This window comes from Gigantopelta aegis, chromosome 7 (assembly GCF_016097555.1).
Source record: "Gigantopelta aegis isolate Gae_Host chromosome 7, Gae_host_genome, whole genome shotgun sequence".
NCBI lineage: Eukaryota > Metazoa > Mollusca > Gastropoda > Neomphalida > Peltospiridae > Gigantopelta > Gigantopelta aegis.
The window spans coordinates 26,673,093-26,691,555 of record NC_054705.1 but is presented as its reverse complement, the minus strand read 5'-3'; the positions used below and the strand labels follow the sequence as shown (position 1 = coordinate 26,691,555).

Below are 18,463 nucleotides of genomic sequence, written 5' to 3'. Positions count from 1 at the left end.
GTTGAGGAAATTGGGCGCAATGGTGGAAGGAATGTTGTATTTAACGACTCACCACTGAACATTTTTAATTATGGCCACACAGGTAATGGGAGGAAATCAGATGCCGCCACACCACGGCCTTTGTTACACCAGTTATATGAGCACTGCCAGGAATGAGAAACATCCCAATAGGCCCATCGACGAGGAGCGCGCGCGCACATACACACACAGGCACACACACATGCACACATGCACATACACACACACACGCACACACATACATAGACACACACACACACACATACACTTACACACACACACACAGGCGCGCGCACACGCGCGCACACACACACACACACAAACAAAACGAGCATTACTTTATTTTTCCCAACAATACATTTATTCCAATGACTGTTTAGTATATACAGTAAGGGAATGTTGTTCAAGGTATAATTTTCATATTTCAAAACAAAAATTAACAATTTAATTGAACAATATAACAACGAAAAGTGTAACGGAAATTGCCAATTTTTTTTATTAAAAGGCTGCCAAAACAGTGTCATATTTGTTATGGCAAGCAATCTTTCCAGTAATATCTGTTCGAAGATTTATTTTATGGATATGCAATATGTCTGTTTGGAAATTTCTTAGAGAATAATAAACGAGTTACCGTGTGAGGCCGTTTATATTACGACTGCGTTTGCAGTCATTCATCACGAGCGAAAGCGAAACGCATGAGTTGTAATATAAACAGTCTCTCGTGGGAACGAGTATATTTATTTATTACACCGCACATCAACGAACAAAATTCGCACAGAATGACTTCCAAAATAACTAAACTTTCCATTCCTACGCAACACATCGATCAGTCAAGTTTACACAAACAATATTATAAACAAATTCACGTCTAAACAAAAAATTATTAAAAAATATTTTTGGTTAAATTAAGTATTTTCCGATTTAAAAATATGAATCGAAAGAACCATGGTCACACATTTTGCATGTATATCTATGCGGAATTGTACTGTGCGTCAGTCGGTTACCTGATCAAAAGGCATATTCCACAATGTGAAGAGACAATAAATATCACATGGGTGTCTCTTCCATCTCGGTGTAATAAAATGGGGAACAAAGAGTACATGTAGGTCTATAGTAAGTTTTACGTTTAATATTTTCTCACATTTTAGCTACAATAATATGCATGTCGGTTGGACCGCGGACCTACAATTCCTGAAAACATGATTTATACAGCATTTCATAAAGACCCTTTAGTGAGAACGTCATTCGTTATTTGTTTACTCATGTACGCGCGTTAACATCTTAAAGACATACGACTGGCTGCTCCTAGGTGATGACCAGGTCACCACTGCCATACCATCCAATGAAAAAATAAAAATAAGAGAACGGTCGACTCGATCACTTCGTGACGTACAAGATAACCTGAAATTGACTTGTCTGTGACACACAAGTTAACTATAAGCGAAAGGGCCGTAAATAGGTTTTCACTGGAAAAGGTATTTAAATTTATTTTAAATCTTTTTTTTTCAGGATATGTAAGAAATAGAATACAACATTCGTGTTTGTTTGATACCATTTATCTTACAACTCATTTAAAAACGTATCCAACTCGCTTTCGCTTGTTAGATACGTTTTAAAACAAGTCGAATGTAGTATTCTCTATGTAATTAATTTTGGATAATTACACGGACCTAGAACTAGCCATAACCTTTCTAAATAAGACTTCGCACAATTGAATGCTATGCTACAATGTACTGTAACTTACACTGATACACAAGAAAACAACCGTATATTTATGTTTAAAACAAGTTTCAAAATATTATTTAACAACAATTTGACTGAAATAGATTTCTAGCCTAATATAAAGTGATTTAATACCACTCAAAGTTCACCTGTACATGTTTGTCTCCATGCGAAGTGCGCGCAGGCGTATGTTTATAATAATGTAATAATGTAATGTTTATGTACAATGTATAATAAACTTTGCAAAACATTTAATGACAAACATAGTTACACTATATATACAATGTGTGTATATATATATATATGTGTGTGTGTATATATATATATATATATAACTATATATACAGTAGAATCTCATTGGCTCGAACGCCCAACGGTCGAACCTACCGGTATTCTCGAACCAAGAACAATGTCCCGATTTTTTCTCTCTATTAAACCCTTTTATTTTGGTGCTGATTGGTCGAATACCCCTAGGGTCGAACAGAAGGTTTCTCTCGAACCAGTTTATTAGTCCGAACTGTAAAATTAAACATATATAGCTCGAACGACTAAGTCTATCCGAAGAAATACAAAAAATAATTTATATTTATTTACGAATTTTTCATTGACCCTTTCACGTCAATCACAAAGTAAGTTAATATAAATTCGGAAGTGGACGAATTAATCCTAGATCATGTTGTTTATTTAGCACCTATCGGTAATTATCTTTCTAGTACAGATAATAGTACTACGATAATCGTGAGCTGAATGAACCTTGCATGAAACACCAATCAATTGGTGAGCCTAGTTCGGCCTCGCCGGTTTACTTTAATCATTTTAATCGCTACTCTACGCATGAGCGTCGGCATATTTTGTTTTTAACTTGAAATACAGGAGAGATCAATGTAATGTAGTGATTACAACAATAAAAGGTAAAGGGCCCCCGCCTGTGCTTCATGCACTTTCATTCTTTTCTCGACGTTGTCAATATGTCGCAAAAGATTCTACAACAGCATAATAAAGAACGATTTTTTAAATTAATAAATATTTATAAATACAGACTACCAGTGTGTTTGTTATTTGGTTATTCAACGGTGATAAATAATAGTTACAAATATGTATCTCATCCGACATTTGAAGGCGACTTCGTTACTCATGAGTCAATCGGACCATCTCGCCCAAGCCAGTTTTACGGAAATATGCGAGGTTTTCCGATTGGTTTTTGTGTCACAGAAGCACCCGACAACGGCCGAATGCATGGTTCGAACTACCCGATGGGTCGAACAGACTTTGATGCACCGACAGTGTTCGAGCCAATGAGATTATACTCATACACACACACACACACACAGTAGAATCTCGTTTGCTCGATCTCGGAAGGATCGATCACACCGCAACGCTCGAACCAAAAACGAAGTCCCGAGTTCGGTAAACCCTTATATTAACTGCTGAAGGGTCGAACACGTCCAGGGTCGACTATAAGCCTTCGCTCGAACTAAATTGTCGGTCCCATCTATGTTAATAGCTATATATCCCTCGAACTGGTGATCCATCAAATATTAATTAGGTCAAATAAAAAAATAATTGGTGATCGTCCTTTTGATCACACAAATCAGGGTGGGGGAGGGGGAGGGTTTTTTTTCTGTGAAAAACTTTATAAAACCCTGGATACCAGGAGTAGCAGTCAACAGCGCATGCGCCTGGGTGTTGTAGTTCCTTCACTGGTCGCCAGATGGACCTGGTGATGGTTTAACCCGTTACGGTGCTTACGAAAGTTGAATTGCTGCTATCTCGACGCATTTGTAACAGTTTTTAACAAAATAAAAAAATAAAATAATTTCAGGGGCGGGCGCATTTTTCAGGTACGGGCGGGGACGATCACCAACTCTTTTTTTTATTTGGCCTTATGGTAAACCACCAAACAGGACTAACAATTTCTGCGCTTCCGCAGTTGGTTATTATAACTTTTTGATTAATTATTTAGGCGGAACGAACTATTGAAAGAAATAAATAAATGTTTTATTTAACAACGCAGACATAGATGAATCGGGGAATCGCAACACTAGCCATGTTACTGCAACTGTTAGATGAACCGTGATACCAATCAAACAATTAGTGGACAAACGGGCCTCAGCATAAAGCGTTACTTTGAAAACGACTACATTTCTGGAAAGTGGACAGTGCTGCCTTTTTTATTGTTGAAATATTCAAATTGTTTAGTAATAAATTCATGTAAATACAGATTAAGAATTTGCTATTTATTTATTTGATTTCAGTGCATTTACATGTATTACACAATTTGTATTTAATTCAACTGTCTAACTGACGTTACGGAAATATCCGATGTTGACCGAATGGTTCGGTCGAACTACCCGATGGGTCGAACACTTTCTCGAGCACCGACGGGGTTCGAGCCAACGGGATATATATATATATATATATATATATATATATATATATATATATATATATACACCAACATGCCTACCAGCCGACACACTCGTAAAATGCTGTGCCTTCACATCTAAATGTTGTTAAGTATAAATATGTACTAGGATCAAGACCAACCTTTACGAAGATTGCTTCTTAAAACGGCAGGTACGTATGCGGGGGTTTGTCGACCTCCTGCTCTAGCAAATGTACTTTTTTTCCCCCCAGTATATATTCCAAGGAACATGACTCGAACCCCCCACCCGACCCCCCACATAAACTTCACCCGCTACTGTCTGCACCCACTCCGTGCATAAATTGGTGCCGCCACACGCCTGAAATGGTGGAAGCTGAATGGTGTGTGCCCAATCCCATTTGAGGACCATAAAACAACGTCTACTATTATCATATTGACCAGCTGAAAATTGTCATCCACAACATGCTAGAATATCACGTTTGAAGCCATCCAAAAATTAACATGTCGCTTGTGTACATACATACCCATTCTTGTCGCTCCTACTTATCTGAACACCCAAATGTATTTTTACCCAGAGTCTCTATTTAAAAAAACCCACACAACAATGTGTTAATACAACATAATTTAAAACAAGCCTTCCAAATGATGCCTTGTTAAAAAAAATGTGCTTTGAGTTACAAGAAGGTAACAGTTTTTCAAAGGTTGTCGCTCGAAAAACAGTGGAGTCGTCACTCGTACCCCGGTCCCGTGCTGTAGTCGTTAAGTAATCGGACATACGGCTGGTAGGTACCACATTCGATCCCGGATCATCCATGTATCTAAAGTGAGTTTTAACAGCTATGTCGACTTCTCTCTCACTAACCACAACCCATTGTCCGAACAAGACAGCCAAGATATGAAGTATGTCCAGGACAGCGTACTTGAACCATATATTGACAGATGCAGAAAAATACTTTAAAAAGAAATGAAATAAACCATTACTGTATCCTTAGTTGTTGTTGTTTTTTTAATTCACACTGTGAATTTCAAATTCACAAATAAACCAGTGTTTACGTAAGCATATATTGTCCTTCCATTGGAAATTAAATTCAGTTTTTAAAAGTATACATCTTCGTTCTCCTTTCCTGTTAGGGTATCGAGCCTTCCAGTCATCGTAGTCTACTAGTGTGCCATCCTCCCAGACAAACCTGGCGTCACTACTGGACCACCGCCCACCTATGTAGTAACTGTGACTCCTCAGAACTGTGAGAAAAAAAAAAGCATACAAGAAATGTTTTTAGTTCAAATTACAACATTCAATATGACGCCACCGACGTGCGAATCCCAAAACCTTTAGACTAAACAAATCATTAGAAGACGATCAATGTGTTCTAATGTTCGTTAACTCTTTAAAGACAATCAATCAATCAATCAATCAATCGGTTAATCATCGGCTATATTTGTATGGCAAAGATGGTTTACATTAATTATGTGAACAATATTAAATTCGATAAGTTTAAACAGGAATAGAACTGAATGAATGCTTACTAATGTAACAGTACGAGAGTCCAGCGCTCTACCAACTGAGCTAATAGGGAAATTCCCGCTAGCTACTGCCACTTTATATCAACACTAATGCATACTACTACTACAACACAAACATCTCAGCACATATTCTAACGCTAAGCCAATTTGGTGTTTATGTCTAGACCAAGAAAAAATTCGCTTCACATAGGCCAATCGTACTGAAAAACAAGGGATCTTGTCAGGAGACAATGCATACCTTTAACTGGACACAGGTTGCAGCCCCTGAGAAGACAGTGCATACCTTTAACTGGACACAGGTTGCAGCCTCTGAGAAGTGGAGGACAGTGCATACCTTTAACTGGACACTGGTTGCAGCCTCTGAGAAGTGGAGGACAGTGCATACCTTTAACTGGACACAGGTTGCAGCCTCTGAGAAGTGGAGGACAGTACATACCTTTAACTGAACACAGGTTGCAGCCTCTGAGAAGTGGAGGACAGTGCATACCTTTAACTGGACACTGGTTGCAGCCTCTGAGAAGACAGTGCATACCTTTAACTGGACACAGGTTGCAACCTCTGAGAAGTGGAGGACAGTGCATACCTTTAACTGGACACTGGTTGCAGCCTCTGAGAAGTGGAGGACAGTGCATACCTTTAACTGGACACAGGTTGCAGCCTCTGAGAAGTGGAGGACAGTGCATACCTTTAACTGGACACTGGTTGCAGCCTCTGAGAAGACAGTGCATACCTTTAACTGGACACAGGTTGCAACCTCTGAGAAGTGGAGGACAGTGCATACCTTTAACTGGACACTGGTTGCAGCCTCTGAGAAGTGGAGGACAGTGCATACCTTTAACTGGACACAGGTTGCAGCCTCTGAGAAGTGGAGGACAGTGCATACCTTTAACTGGACACTGGTTACAGCTTCTGAGAAGTGGAGGACAGTGCATACCTTTAACTGGACACTGGTTGCAGCCTCTGAGAAGACAGTGCATACCTTTAACTGGACACAGGTTGCAACCTCTGAGAAGTGGAGGACAGTGCATACCTTTAACTGGACACTGGTTGCAGCCTCTGAGAAGTGGAGGACAGTGCATACCTTTAACTGGACACAGGTTGCAGCCTCTGAGAAGTGGAGGACAGTGCATACCTTTAACTGGACACTGGTTACAGCTTCTGAGAAGTGGAGGACAGTGCATACCTTTAACTGGACACTGGTTGTAGCCTCTGAGAAGACAGTGCATACCTTTAACTGGACACAGGTTGCAGCCTCTGAGAAGTGGAGGACAGTGCATACCTTTAACTGGACACTGGTTGCAGCCTCTGAGAAGTGAAGGACAGTGCATAGCTTTAACTGCGAAACACTCGTCTCACAATGTTCAGAAGCCTGCTGCTTTGGTTGGGAAAGTGCCTTGCAGACCAGCCGAGTCGAAAATGAGCATGTGAAGATGCACATGGGATTTTTGTTTGTTTTGTTTTTGTTATTGTTTGTTTGTTAGTCACAACTTGCAGCTGTTTTTATTATTTTATACTTTTAATGAACCCCTATGTAGTTACAAACGCTATATTTTGCTATTCAAAATATATACACATACAAAAACCGTAATTGCGACCGTCGGCGGGACTTATTAAAATTGGTATTAATAGTGGGTCGTAATGACAAATTACCAATATTCAGAACGATTATTGTTTGTTCAATTGTGATTGTGTATTCCAAGCTGTCGTCAACAATGACGGGGTATTGGTATTGGCATTTACACTGAACTGCAAGAATAATCAATTGTCAAGCCTACAGTTAACTGTGAGCTAGTAGCAGGATATGACTTTGCTTTATCCGTCATACTATTCTGTCAATAGAAACGCTGGTAGCAGGATAAATATTTAATGACGTCGGATAAATATTTTTCTTATACACCCGTTGGTGAGAATACCATGCGTTATTTTTGATAACACATAGGTTCTTTACACACGTACGTGTATTAACAATTTCAAGACATACAACTGGCTGCTTCTAGGTGATGATCAGGTCACAAGTACCATACATCCAGTGAAAAAAAGAAAACACGGTGGATGTGTCTGTGACGCGTATGTCACCTACAAGTGGAACGGCTGTAAATAACTTTTAGTCGAAAAAGATGTTACAATTTGCTTAAAACCTTTTTTTTGAGGATTTGTAAGAAACAGAATAATACATTCGTGTCCGTTAGATACCATGTTTCTCACAACTAGTTGTTTAAAAACGTATCAAACTCGCTATTGCTCGTTAGATACATTTAAAAACAACTCGTTGTGAGATAAATGGTATCTAACGGACACTCATGTATTATTCTCTATAATCCTGCTGCCACCGTTTCTACTGACAGAATATGATGACGGATCGGCCTAAAGCAAAGTCATATATGTATAGTAGCAGGATATCACGTTTGACGTCACACATAGCTACATTACAAAATCGCTCATTTGACCTGTAGGTCATCGTACAATGTACAGAAATAATATCTTTCCTCCTTAAATTTTATGGTCTGCAGAATAAAGATAATAACTAATTATGAAGTCGGATATCTGCTTTATCTTGTTCAGGCCGAATGAGAAATTCCGTGAGGCTCTGCCGAGCGGAATTTCCCGTTCTTACCTTCACAGGATATTAACTTGTTATTTTCTATTTGTGAAAAATACGCATACAGTGGCGGATCCAGAAAATCCTTTGGGGGGGGGGGGGGGGGGAGGGGAATGATATGAGGCAGAATGCCAAGGGAACTTTGGGGGAGGTATGGAAGGGGATTGTAAAAAAAAAAATGAAAATTAATATATAATAAAATTATAACTGTCGCAAAATTTACGGGGGGTGGGTGGCGGGCCTCTGGGTCCCCTAAATCCGCCTCTGGCACAAATCGATCGCACACAAATAATTCTGGAATGTGGAAATTAATTATAATGTGCGCGCACGCCATGCATACAAAGTATGAAATAGTTGACTGTCGGCAGCTGGATACGCTCGTCAGAGACCGATGAGTTCCTGAAAGAACAAACTAGTCGGCAACACATGACGGGGTTTTGGCCTTAACAAAACAAGCCCAATTTCGTCGGTCATCCTCTAAAGGTAGCACTAAACCAAATAATTTCCGGCTGGGTCAAAGTTCGAGGTGCACCGAACTTTTTCAATGTTTATTTATTTGTTAATTATTCACCCATATCGGTGATAGCCCTGATAATATATCGCTTCCCCCTATACTGGCGACATGCTGATTTTGCTGACACGTTATAGCATTAGCATAAAAAAAAGTTCGTAATCAGGGAACTTGAAAAACAATATGACTTAATATTGTAAGTCACTATTTAGTTACAAATCATGAGAATCTTGTGAGTATTATTGTAAAAACTAGCTCATAAAGGCTGGCGACATCAAAATGAGACTTCATCTGATAATGACCCATTTACACCTTTGGGGGCATGATCGATCGAGCGTCGTGGGTAGGTTTGTAGGAGATGGGAATCTCTGGCGACTAACATACATATTTCGTATCAGATGGTATAATGGCTGCGAAAAACGGTCTACTAAAGTTTACATCGTAATGGTTTAAGACCAAAAGCAGTGAAAGATTAACTAAAACAAAGTTTCTGGAGCCGACTGTCAAGTGTTGTAACAACACAAAATTATAAATAAAATAAACTTAATGGGAATGTATTTCTTACTTTTAATAATTAGAACTATAGTTATATTCACGCGGATTTCTAGTGATATTTAATTCTCCACATGTATCAGTATTTAAAATTTAATAAAATATGCCTCACATTCCCCCTAAAAACCTGACAAAATCCCTACCTCACATAGACCTTTATCACAGCTCTATTTTTCCCTTATCGTTTCATTAAAAATGACAGTCATATAACTACTAATCAATGCTACATGTCTTTATTTATTTATTTCTTTAAATTATTTACTTTTAACTATAATTTATATCAGACACATACGTCTTTTGAAATATTTGGTATTTACAAAGTTTTAAATATATTTAATATATTTATTTAATGTATTTTGATTTCTTCTCGTATTTACTTTTCACTATCATTTATATGAGACACACACAACCTCATTTGAAATATCTGGTTGTTACGAAGTTTAAAAACATATATAGATGTTATTACCAGTGTGTTTCGGTATCATCAATATCAAATTTTAGGAATACAAATTGTATTGTGCAAGCCTCTACCGAGCATAATGCATTATCTTTTAATATTCCTAATATATGATATTGACGACACCGAAACACACGAAGGTAATAATCTCTTTATCATATAATCTCAAACTTACTACAACGTATTTTTGTAAACTGTATATATATATATACCAGACATCCATCAATCGATATTCAAATGACGTATGAATAAATGATGTGGTGTCGTTTTGAATGGGAACGACGTCGGATATCCTTACATAAAAAATAAACTAGCGCATGACGTTTTGCTTGTTTGTTTTTGAACGCTGGACAACTTTCAAAGTAGAATTGCTGCTGACATGTTTTTGTTTGACGACTGTTGATGCATACGTTAATTCTGGAGTGTCACCGTAGTACGTTTGCTTAAATGTCAATAAACGTGTGACCTTGATTAATTTACAAAGTTATCAAATTCTGAAAGTATGTTATCTGAAAAATATGTATTTATTTATTTTATTGTATTTCTTTCTTTTTTGTATTTACTTTTGATTATCACCTATATCAGTGACATACAACTTCATTTGAAATATCTGGCATTGACGAAGTTTAAAATTTTGTTTTAATTTACATGTGTAAATATTTATTTATTTATTATTCGATTGATTTTGTTTGTTTTTGTTTGTTTGTTTGTTTGTTTCATTCTTTCTTTATTTACTCTTCACCATTATTTATATTAGTCGCATACAACTTCATTTGAAATATCTGAAATTTACGAAGTTTAAAAAAATTTATTTATTTACTTGGCCTAACTCTTCTTTTTCTTTCACCTTTTTTAATTTTTAATTATTTCGGCTTAAATTCAGGCTTGGCGTGTTAATTGATTGTCCGTCGTCCGAGGCATGGTACTTAATATGTTTGCTTCCAACATTCAAACGAAGTACCTTTTGACTGCGCATAATAAACCCTCTTGAGTTTATAATACAGGACCATCCTGAGTTTGCAGCCATATTATCAAGTTGTCGGCTAGTTTAATCTTTTATAAATAAACCTTACATGTTTTTAGGCTACATATTCTTGCTTCGAATATAAATATCTGTATATGCAATACAATCACATTTCTGGCCATTCTCTCGTCGATAGCAACCGAGAGGCTGGACCGGGGGACTATATCCCACTTTTAACTACTCTATATAAATCCGGTTTAAAATATGACTTGTGCCCCCCCCCCCCCCCCCCCCCCAACTAGACTGTTCCTTCACTACAAATTGTGCCCTCCACCCCCAACTTCAGATATCGTTCCTACGGACCTGATTCTAACGTTTTATAGTAGGTCAAATTTCATACTTATCATTTTAAATAACTGGATGAAAAGAAATCCCGACAAAAATCCAGAATGTATTTATCGTATAATGTGTTATAAATATTTAAATCATGTTAAATACGATAAATATCTGCATACATACATCACGCGTGTACACGCACACACATTAATATTATTTCAGCCCATATCCGATATTTACTGTGTACGAATCCAATCTGATGGGTTTCTCGGGCGTTAACAACAAAATATTTTTTTTTCGTGATAAACAATAATTCTCAAACGTCTCCAGTAAATATTTGTTGGATGTTGACAGAATTTTCGGGTTCCTACTGAAAGAATAATTCACAATGTAACAGAAATTGTCAAAGTTCTTAGTTATGTCAATTTTTGTGTTGATTATGTTTAGTTAAAGTGTACAATCAGTCCCAAAAAAAATCACTTTTAGAGTGTTAGTTTTAGTCACAGAATCTCACTTTTACTATTTTTAGGAAATATTTTATGAGATTTGTTCGCTCCAAAGACATATAGAGAACACTATACTGATTGATTTTTAATGGCATTTATTAACACAAGATATTCTGCATGATTTACTATACAGGTATAAATCAACAACAAAGATTTCAAATCACAAATGAACAGTTGTTCGTACTTTTCGTACTTTTCGTCGATGACATGATGAGTCATCACGTACTAACCCTCACAAATAGTCACCCATCATGTTCCAGTTGATATATCTTGGTGAAATCTTTCGCCGTGTTCTTAACTGATATCACCCATATTTTTATTGAAGAAATGCAGGTGAGAATGGAGGAAATGCAATTTTAAAGACATCCGGCATCCAAGCTTTTTATAAGTCTTTATTAACTTTTCTATTAACTGTTCATAATTTCCACTTTTGTTATTGCCAAGGAAATTTTCAACCACTTCTCTAAACGACCTCCAAGCGTTTCGTTCCTTTGGTGTCATTTTTTTTCTTCCAATTCGTGTGACTGAAGAATCTTGCGAACATCTGGTCCACTGAAAAAACCATCTTCGAGTTTTGCTTTTGACAGATGTGGAAACATGTTGGAAATGTATTTGAAAGCTTCGCCTTCTTTGTTCAGTGCTTGACAAGCCCAACTTTTTTTTTTTTCTTTTTTTTATCTAAATAAATGTTTATTGCCCCAGAAAAACAATAGATAATGTCTGGGTTGGGGCTCCGAATCATTACCGTACATATCAATTATACACAGAATATACAATAAAGGAGCAAGGAGAGAAAGGGAAGAAAGCTGAAATAAGTATTTCCTCCAAACCAGCAACATTGTAAAACAAACAACCATAGTCTTTTTTTATATAAAAAAAAGGCTAGCCGTTTAAATATTTTCCAAAAACTCTTAACCAACATTCCCAGTTTTCGTCGAATTCTTTATATAAACAATTCTTGTAATACGTATATTTTTCTAATAATAGCTTATCTTCAATATAATGTTTGAAGCCAGTTTTATTGAGTGGTTTTCTGTAATTTTGTTTTGTAAATATAACACTTTACATTTATAATTAACCAATCCTTATTTATATCACCAAATAAAATCATAGTTTTGTCAAACTGGAAGTCTTCACCTCTTTGTTGCAACCATTGTTCTATAAGATTCCAGAGTTCGACGACTTTGGGGCAAATATAAAACAAGTGATCCGATGTTTCTGGCTGGCGATGACAGAAATTGCAGAGATTTGAATCAACATATTTTATTTTATATAAGAAAGTATTCGTTGCTGTAATTCTATGTAGGATTTGGTATTGGAACCATAACAGTGTTGGGTCTTTCAAAATCTTAAATGGCAGGCTATAATACTTTGCCCACTCTGAAGGGGGAAAAGCAAATCCTTCAGCAGAGTATTTAATCTGCGAAGTAGGAAGTATATTCGTGTGGTTGAGTAGTTTATACATTTCTTTACTTCCAGATTTATTTTTCAAAAAGGGTTTTATTTTAACTGGTAAAATGGGATGCTTTGGAACACCAATTTTTTGGATGTTAAAAGTAGTTTTCTTGCATATAAAAACTTGTATAGCCTTTAATAAAAAAGCAAATTCTAGAAAATTTGATTTTATGTTATACTTTAAGCTGAAAGTGTCATAATCTATAAACTGTCCTTGGTTATTAAGTAAGTCTTGTTTAAATAAAATCCTTTTTTTGTAATTTCTATATACTGCAGGCTTTTTATCAATAATAATATTGTTATTATACCAAATGTTTGAACATATATAGAATGTCTTCTGTATTGACGAATGTTTGTTTACGTTGCAGTAAAATCCAATTATTTAGTACATCTTTCCAAAATACGTTTTTTATTTCTCTTGTCTTTAACTGAATAAAGTGATCCCCATAAATTATTAATTGTTAAACCAGTCAAAGAATAGAAGGGAGTTGCCCATTTTGAATTCGATATCAAAAGTCTTCTAATCCAGGTCAGTTTTAATACTATTGCAAAATTAGTAATATCTACCATTTTGATACCTCCATATTTATAATCTTGCACTAAAAATTGCTCTTTTAATTCTAGCTGACAAGCCCAACTTTGCTATATGCAGTGGAGGCATAAGTACTTTCTCTGATTCTACCATGGGCTGGTGCTTCACATTCTGTGTGCCTGGAATAAAGTGTTCTCTTTGAGGTCAGTGTCTTTTGCGGTAGTGTTGAGATGTAGCACGACTGTCCCACAGGCAAAGAAAGCAAGAATGTAGTCTGTAGTTTCCAGAAGAAATTTTACATTTTCGTAGTTTTCCTTTATATGCACAGAGTGCCCAATTGGTATTGATAGATACTGATTTCCATTACACAGAAGAACACATTTGAGACTTCGGGAAGAACTGTCTATGAAGAGACGCCAATCATTTGGTTCATGACCAATACTCAGTTCTTGAAACAAGTTCTCAATGTCATTACAGAAACATAAATAATCTTTCAGCGAAAAATATTTTTGAGAACCTTTCATGTATTTTCCTAGCAGCTGTAGTTCGACAACTGTTGTCCAAAGGATTCCACTCCATCAGTCTTGGTGTTAGAAACTCTGCATTATACGTCGTCAGCCCGAGATCTCGAATCAAATCATCCAGTTCCTGCTGGTTTGGAAAGTATGGTTGCTTCTTTTCTTCATCAGTATGACCAGTGTAAGATTCTTCAGATTCAGATTCAAATTTCACCTTCACTCTCCAAATCTTTAGCAGGTGGTCTCGGGACAGACAGTTCTTCAGAGTGTGGAATTGAAGAAATAGATGATGGAATATCTGGATATGTGATATCATGTCCATTTTTCGTTTTCTTGAATCTTGAAATATCCACCATACAGAAGTAGCAGTTATTCACATGGTTCCGTGGTTCTCTCCATATTCGGGGTATGGCAAAGGGCATTTAGGGGCGGTCACCTTGAATCCATTCCTCCAAATTTGATCGACATGTACCACAAACTACGTGTGGATCCCATGATTTGTCTTGATCCTCAATCTTTATGCCAAAGTATAATTCATAAGCTTGTGCAAATTTCGTAGATACATCGATTCCATGCTCTACCTGCCTTGCGCCAATGTAGAATCCACAAACGTAACAAAATGAATCACCATAATGTAAGCAGCTATGCACGTATAGGCCTATATATACACCATCTGTGGGCAGCTCTAGAACATTCTAGAAAGCACTGGAACATTCTAGACAGCACTGGAACATTCTAGAAAGCTCTAGAACATTATAGAAACAACTAAAACATAGCAGCCATTGGAAGATTCTAGAAAGCATCAGCTCCTAAAAGGTAATGGAATATTCGGTGCTTGTAATTTCAAGAATGTGGAATATTTTTCTAAAACCTGACATATAGTACAAATTAATGCTAAATGTATGCTTAATCTAACAAATTGAAAGGAAAATGCAAAACTATCAACATAATAAAATCTTTGTTACATTGTGATAATTAATAATAAAGCTAATTCACATTCCTATTGCGTGGCCTCCCATTGTTCATGCCCCCCCCCCCCCCCAATTTGTAAGTAGTGCTATTTTGGCGAGATCTCGCGTGAGTTCACGGTTAGCGTCATCGAGTTACACCGCAACTTACACATGCCTAATTGACGTGTGTGCCCAGGAAAGCGTGCTTGAACCGTAATTGCATATATACGTATAAAAATAAATTGAAATGAATGAAGGAATAAATGAAGAATGGATGAATGTATGAATGAATGGATAAATGGATGAGTGAATGAAGTAAACTACTCCATGCTAATTCAATGCTCTCTAACTTAGTCAAAGGCCCTTTTTTATATGTTAGTATCTAAGAGATGGTCACCTGCATCAGTCTGCAGAAACGTCTTGATTGCTGTGTTAGTAGAGTGGTTCTCAATCTGCAGAAGTCTGGCCCCCTCAGCCTTGCAAGTCAAGTGTGCAGTGTCCCCACCAACCTCCCTATTGTGCAAATTAATGCAAGTTCCACCCATTATGAAGTAGCCATTCACTCCACATGGTACTATCAGCGAATCTGAAAAACAACAACACCTTAGTGCAGGGTCGCCAAATTAGGGTTTTTTTTACTATCCGTTACCTAATTAAATATTAGTATCTGTTAGGATATATGGGGTTAATTATTGTTAGAATATATGGGGTTAACTTTAAATTCGTAGTTCACGTTGAAGGGGGTATATAAGCCATATAAAATAGTTTCCACTTGGGAGGGGAGAGACTGGTCCGGCTGTGTGTAACTAACAAACCTAAGTGTCTGTCTTAGTGCTGAGATAAGAAAGTGTTTATGTCTAATTGTTGGCACCAGGGAGGAAGGGCTGTCCTGGTCAGAACACCTTAATTTGCCTACTGTTTTATTTCCTTGTTTTATATATTGCTGTAGTTAGAAATAAAATCAGTTTGGTTGTCTGATGCTGTCAGATGGGTATCTTAAAACTTAACAACTGGGGGTTCGTCCAGGATTATATAGCGAAAACTCACTCGTTAAATTCTAAGAACTACGTCGTGCAAGATGTCAGATGTTGGTGCTGAAGAAATGCAGCCTGATCAAGAATTGGTTGAACTTTTGGAAATGAACAATCAAAAACTAACAAAGAAACAATTACAGAAAGTACATGACTAAGAAGTAGAAATGGTTTGAATGAAATTTCAACTGGAAATGGAGAAGTTTTTTTTTTTTTTTTTTTTTTTTTTTTTTTGAGAAATGGAGAAGTTAAGAATGGAAAGAGAAAGAGAGAAGGAAAAAAATAATTTTAAAATATAACAACTTCAGTTAGAAATGCTAAATAAATTAAAACTTTGGAACTGGAATTACAGAAATCAAAAGATATACATGAGTTAAAATGTTCGAGTTTGTCCATAAAAGTGGAAATGCAACCGTTTGATGTGGAAAGAGAAGATGTTTTAACGTATCTATCTGAGTTTGAGGCTGTGGCCCATCAGGCCGGGTGGGATCATAAAGTTAAAGTGTTGCAGCTAAGAACCTTATTGCCCGGTGATGCACAAGAAGTAGCACGCGAATCAAGCCAGGACTTTAAGGGTCTGAAGAGGGCATTGATTACCAAGTTTGGACAGTGACCAGAAAGACTACTTCGGTTTGCTTGATCAGATCAAGTGGAAGGGGAAAGAGACATACAGGGGATTGAACTCTCGTATACAGATGTATGTGGCGAGGTTTCTCGATTGTAAAGATCCAACTAACTAGCTGTGTGAATCTTTTTTTTCTAAAAGCTTTGCCTCCAGCACACGCACAGTGGATTGTGAGAAACAAAGATTCAGCAAGTGTATTGGAAGCGACGGAAGATTATGTACAATCAAACACTACAATCAGAGAAAACAGAGATCAGCATGATGGAAGAGATCATTCAAGACAGATAAAACCAGATATCACATGTTTTGTATGTCACAAACAGGGTTATCTGGCATGTCACTGTAGAAAACGATATGGCGACAGCCGAAATTAAGCAACTTTCTTTATCTAAAATCACCAGACAAATAAGTTAATTTACCTACCTGGAAAGGTGAATGGAAAAAACAACATTTCATTTGTAAAGGACACAAGATGTGAACTAACTTTAATAAAGGCAAAGTTTGTTCCACCAAGTTACATTCTTGAGGGACAGAGCACAGTGCTGTATACAGCAGTAGGGCAACCATTCAAAACCAAACTTGCTGTTGTGGAGACAGACACTCCATTTTACTTTGGACATGTACAGGTTGGTGTTGTTCTGGGTTTGATTGAAGATGCGTTACTTGGAATCGATATCATTGACAGAAAAGCCAAAGTTAATGTAGTGACAAGAGCCCAAGCTCAAGCAGAAGAAATACTTGAACTTCCTCAAGTACAGAAAAAAAATACCTGAAACATCAGAAATAAAAGAAAATATCCTGCCAAATGTTAAGACATTAGCAACCCAACAACGGGGAGATGAAACATTGAACAAGATTCGAGAAATCGCTCTGAAAACAGAAGAGGAAGCAAGATTTGAATCCAGTGCCTTCTTCTGGGAAGACTCAATTCTTTATTGTCACTGGAGAACCAAAGGAGATAATTCCAAAGAAGGATGGCAATTAGTTGTTCCACAGTCTAGGAGAAAGAAGATATTAGAACGCGCAACAGAGAATCGTGGCAAGGTTCTATTGGCCTGGAGTATTCAAAGCGGTTGCTGAAAACAGTCAAACATGTGGTATCTGTCAGAAGTTTGCCAAAGAGAAACCAGGCGAAATCGCTCCAATGCGGATTGTACCAAAAGTCACTGAACCTTTCAGAAAAAATATCCATGGATATTGTTGGTCCTCTGGCCAGAACCAAGAAAGTTTATTTTAAACATTGTAGATGAAGCCACACGTTATCTGAAGTCAGTTGAAGCAGAGGTGATTGTGAAATGTTTGGCAGAACAGGTGTACCTGGTGTAATCTTGAGGGATCAAGGCCCGAACTTCACAAGTACATTGATGAAGCAGTTGTATGAGATTCAAGGGTGTGACAACATCGCCGTATATTTCCAAGGCGAATGGTGTTGTTGAACATTTTAACGAAACTTTAAAAGCAGTGCTGAAATGGTTATCCATGAGTGGTAGTGATGACTGGGATGTTCTGTTGCCATATACATTATTTGCGTACAGAGAGGTACCACATGGGGAGACAGGGATTGCAAAATTTGAGCTTTTGTATGGATGGCCTGTTCGTAGACCTCTGGATCTGGTATATGAAGCAATGACGGGACAGTCTGAAAATGGTCAGACATTGTTGGATCACATTACTAAAGTCAGGGAACGCCTGGCACTAGTTACCAGTGTGGTTGAGAGAAACTTGATATGACGACACGAGTATACCAAAACATGGTATGACGGGAACAAAACAAGCC

At 37.1% G+C, this 18,463-nt stretch overlaps 1 protein-coding gene across 1 annotated transcript; it reads right to left on the bottom strand.

The window, feature by feature from the left end:
- Positions 1-4,456: 4,456 nt before the first annotated feature.
- On the bottom strand, positions 4,457-15,703 carry LOC121378136 (snaclec 1-like). Its single transcript, XM_041506239.1, has 2 exons — positions 15,428-15,703; positions 4,457-5,368 (listed from the first exon to the last, which is right to left on the bottom strand). The coding sequence occupies exons 1-2, from the start codon at positions 15,573-15,575 to the stop codon at positions 5,133-5,135; spliced, it is 384 nt and encodes a 127-aa protein (XP_041362173.1). The 5' UTR covers positions 15,576-15,703; the 3' UTR covers positions 4,457-5,132.
- Positions 15,704-18,463: the final 2,760 nt, after the last annotated feature.

What these genes read in the sequence shown, in the direction of transcription:
- LOC121378136 (XM_041506239.1), bottom strand. Translation starts at nt 15,575, where the DNA reads ATGGGTGGAACTTGCATTAATTTGCACAATAGGGAGGTTGGTGGGGAC. An exon ending in GTTTCTGCAGACTGATGCAG is followed by an intron (nt 5,369 to 15,427) that starts GTGACCATCTCT and finishes TTTTTCTCACAG; the next exon opens with TTCTGAGGAGTCACAGTTAC.